This window comes from Cibotium barometz, chromosome 56 (genome assembly GCF_041138505.1).
Source record: "Cibotium barometz isolate CiBa-2024 chromosome 56, ASM4113850v1, whole genome shotgun sequence".
In the NCBI taxonomy this organism is placed as follows: Eukaryota; Viridiplantae; Streptophyta; class Polypodiopsida; order Cyatheales; family Cibotiaceae; genus Cibotium; species Cibotium barometz.
The window spans coordinates 37,949,121-37,951,423 of NC_141101.1; the positions used below are offsets into that span (position 1 = coordinate 37,949,121).

Sequence of the window (2,303 nt, forward strand, 5' to 3'; positions counted from 1 at the left end):
ACCCTTGCTTTTGTCATATGGGAGCTCCTACATTCTTCTCAAATTGCTGCTCTTATATCCTCTTCCATTTTCCCCTTCGTTTTCGTGGGATAACATCTTCTTTTGGATTGTGTGACACATTCTTTAGGAACCTCATATTCATCTCTATGTCTAGCTTGATGAGTTTAAACCAAAGTTCATGATGCCACTTTTACACGAAAAGTTTCTAGTTTAGTAATTGAGTGAGTAGTTGTACCCATAGATCATACTTTTCAAGTAAATACATACATGGATAGATATTCTTGAGCACTAGGATTAGTTTCTTGTGGTTAGTGGATAATTATCAGAACCGTCAATGAGCTACATTGAACATATGTCATGGTTGTGGTTGTTGTTAAATTGGCTTTGCTCTAGATTTTTGCACATTCATGTTTTTAGTTCGCATCCCCAAAAAGAAGAAAATCTCCCCCAAGCCTTCCTTGACCATCACAAATTTCCTCTGGATCAAATGTGTAAACACTGCTTATTCGTGAAAATTTTTATCTAGACCGTATGTTAGGTAGGCAGTGAGGATTTTGCACATCATCATCACATTGTCAAATCTGTTGATGTGTCGCAAAACCACATTTCCTCCCCCAACATCATCGTGATGGATGGTGGTGGGTTTGGCCATTTCCTCTCTCATCACATTTACAAACGCCCTCAAATCTCGTCACACTAGGTACACATACAAGGCTAAGACTCTTCACAAGGTCACATGATGTTGCGGCCCTGCGGCAGCGTCCCCTCTTACACAAGGGCTAGCTGTACACCTTCCAGGATGGCGGTAAACTCGATGGCTACATCAAACCAACCACATGGCGATGCACCACGCAAGGCGGTAAGCAAGGCACCCAGAGATTTGCTTTTGCTTTTTGCTTTTTGCTTTTTGAAAGATTGCCGAGAAGGGTTAATTCTGGGTTAAACAGGTCAACGTGCGCATCAAGGGCACAGTGCAAGGAGTGTTTTACAGGCAATGGACCATCGACATGGCCCGGCAGTTAGGTCTGGATGGGTGGGTGCGTAACCGCAACGATGGCTCCGTCGAGGCCCTCTTCTCCGGCAAGCCAGACGATGTTGAAGCCATGATACGCTACTGCCAAACCGGCCCTCCTGCTGCTTGCGTCTCTGAAGTAGAGGCCAACCCTAGCAACGCCCATGCCCCTCAGGGTTTTCACAGAAGGCCTTCTGAATAGATTGGGCTTCCTGCCCATAGAAAGCCTCCCCCTCCTTGAATATACCATTTTTAGAGAGGTTGTGTATGCCTGGACCTTTGCTCATGCTCTCCATGAATGGACCATAGTAGAAGCAAAAATATGTGGCACATAGAAGCTCGCGATAAGTGCTTATCCACTAATTTGTGATGATTAAAGATAGATAGATGTTTGTTTGGCTAATTGAAAGCACTCAATGTTTGTATATTTGTACATGACTTATTGCAAGTGGAAGTCCATAGTGAACTATTATTGTATTTTCTTACAAGAGCTAGGGGGGAACTCCAGGTTTGTAGGTGAATGGAGACGTGTGATAGTGCGGAGCCATCTTTGTGTAGCTTACAAAATGGCAACCATTCTCGAATGTGTAGGCGTGTGTGCAGTTGACACATCACCTCTTGATTGGAATTGTTGCATTTTTACTTAGTAGGTAGATGACTTAGTAACTGCCAAGGTCCTTGGATGGAGAAGGCTCATCATTGGTAGCAAGGATTAACATAAGACTTTGAATTCTAAAGGGTAACACTAAGTTAAGAGGGTACACACCTAAAATCAACCACCAAAGTTAGAGAAGATAGATAGATGTATGTTTGGCTGATTGAAAGCACTAAATGTTTGTATATTTTAACGTGACTATTGACTACATCGTTCAATTCATACATGCTTGATATGTGAGAGTTGCCTAATAATTAGATAATTTCTAAATTATATCATACAAGCTTAAAAATTAGAGTGGGCTAATCGAATTGCTATGCATAAGTTTCATAAAATGTAAAACCCACAAGGCTTAAAAAAGAATATCTCTAGGATAATCTCTATTAGGCTCTTATTTCAAGGAAGTGTATAGTCAATTATTATTGTATTATTTGGTAATTTTCTTATAGAGCTTGGGGGGGGGGACTCCACAACACTTGGTTATTAGAATGGAGGTTTGTAGGTGAATGGCGACTTGTGATAGTGAGGAGCCATCTTTGTGCAGCTTACAAAATGGCACCCATTCTTGAATGTGTAGGCATCTGCAATTGACACATCAACTCAACTTTTCAATGGAATTTTAAAATAAAGCGACAT

The 2,303-nt window shown here is 41.3% G+C and overlaps 1 protein-coding gene across 1 annotated transcript; it reads left to right on the forward strand.

The window, feature by feature from the left end:
- The first annotated feature begins 615 nt into the window (after positions 1–615).
- On the forward strand, positions 616–1,489 carry LOC147607193 (uncharacterized). The gene is made up of 2 exons (XM_086791270.1): positions 616–859; positions 948–1,489. The coding sequence occupies exons 1-2, from the start codon at positions 737–739 to the stop codon at positions 1,212–1,214; spliced, it is 390 nt and encodes a 129-aa protein (XP_086647396.1). The 5' UTR covers positions 616–736; the 3' UTR covers positions 1,215–1,489.
- Positions 1,490–2,303: the final 814 nt, after the last annotated feature.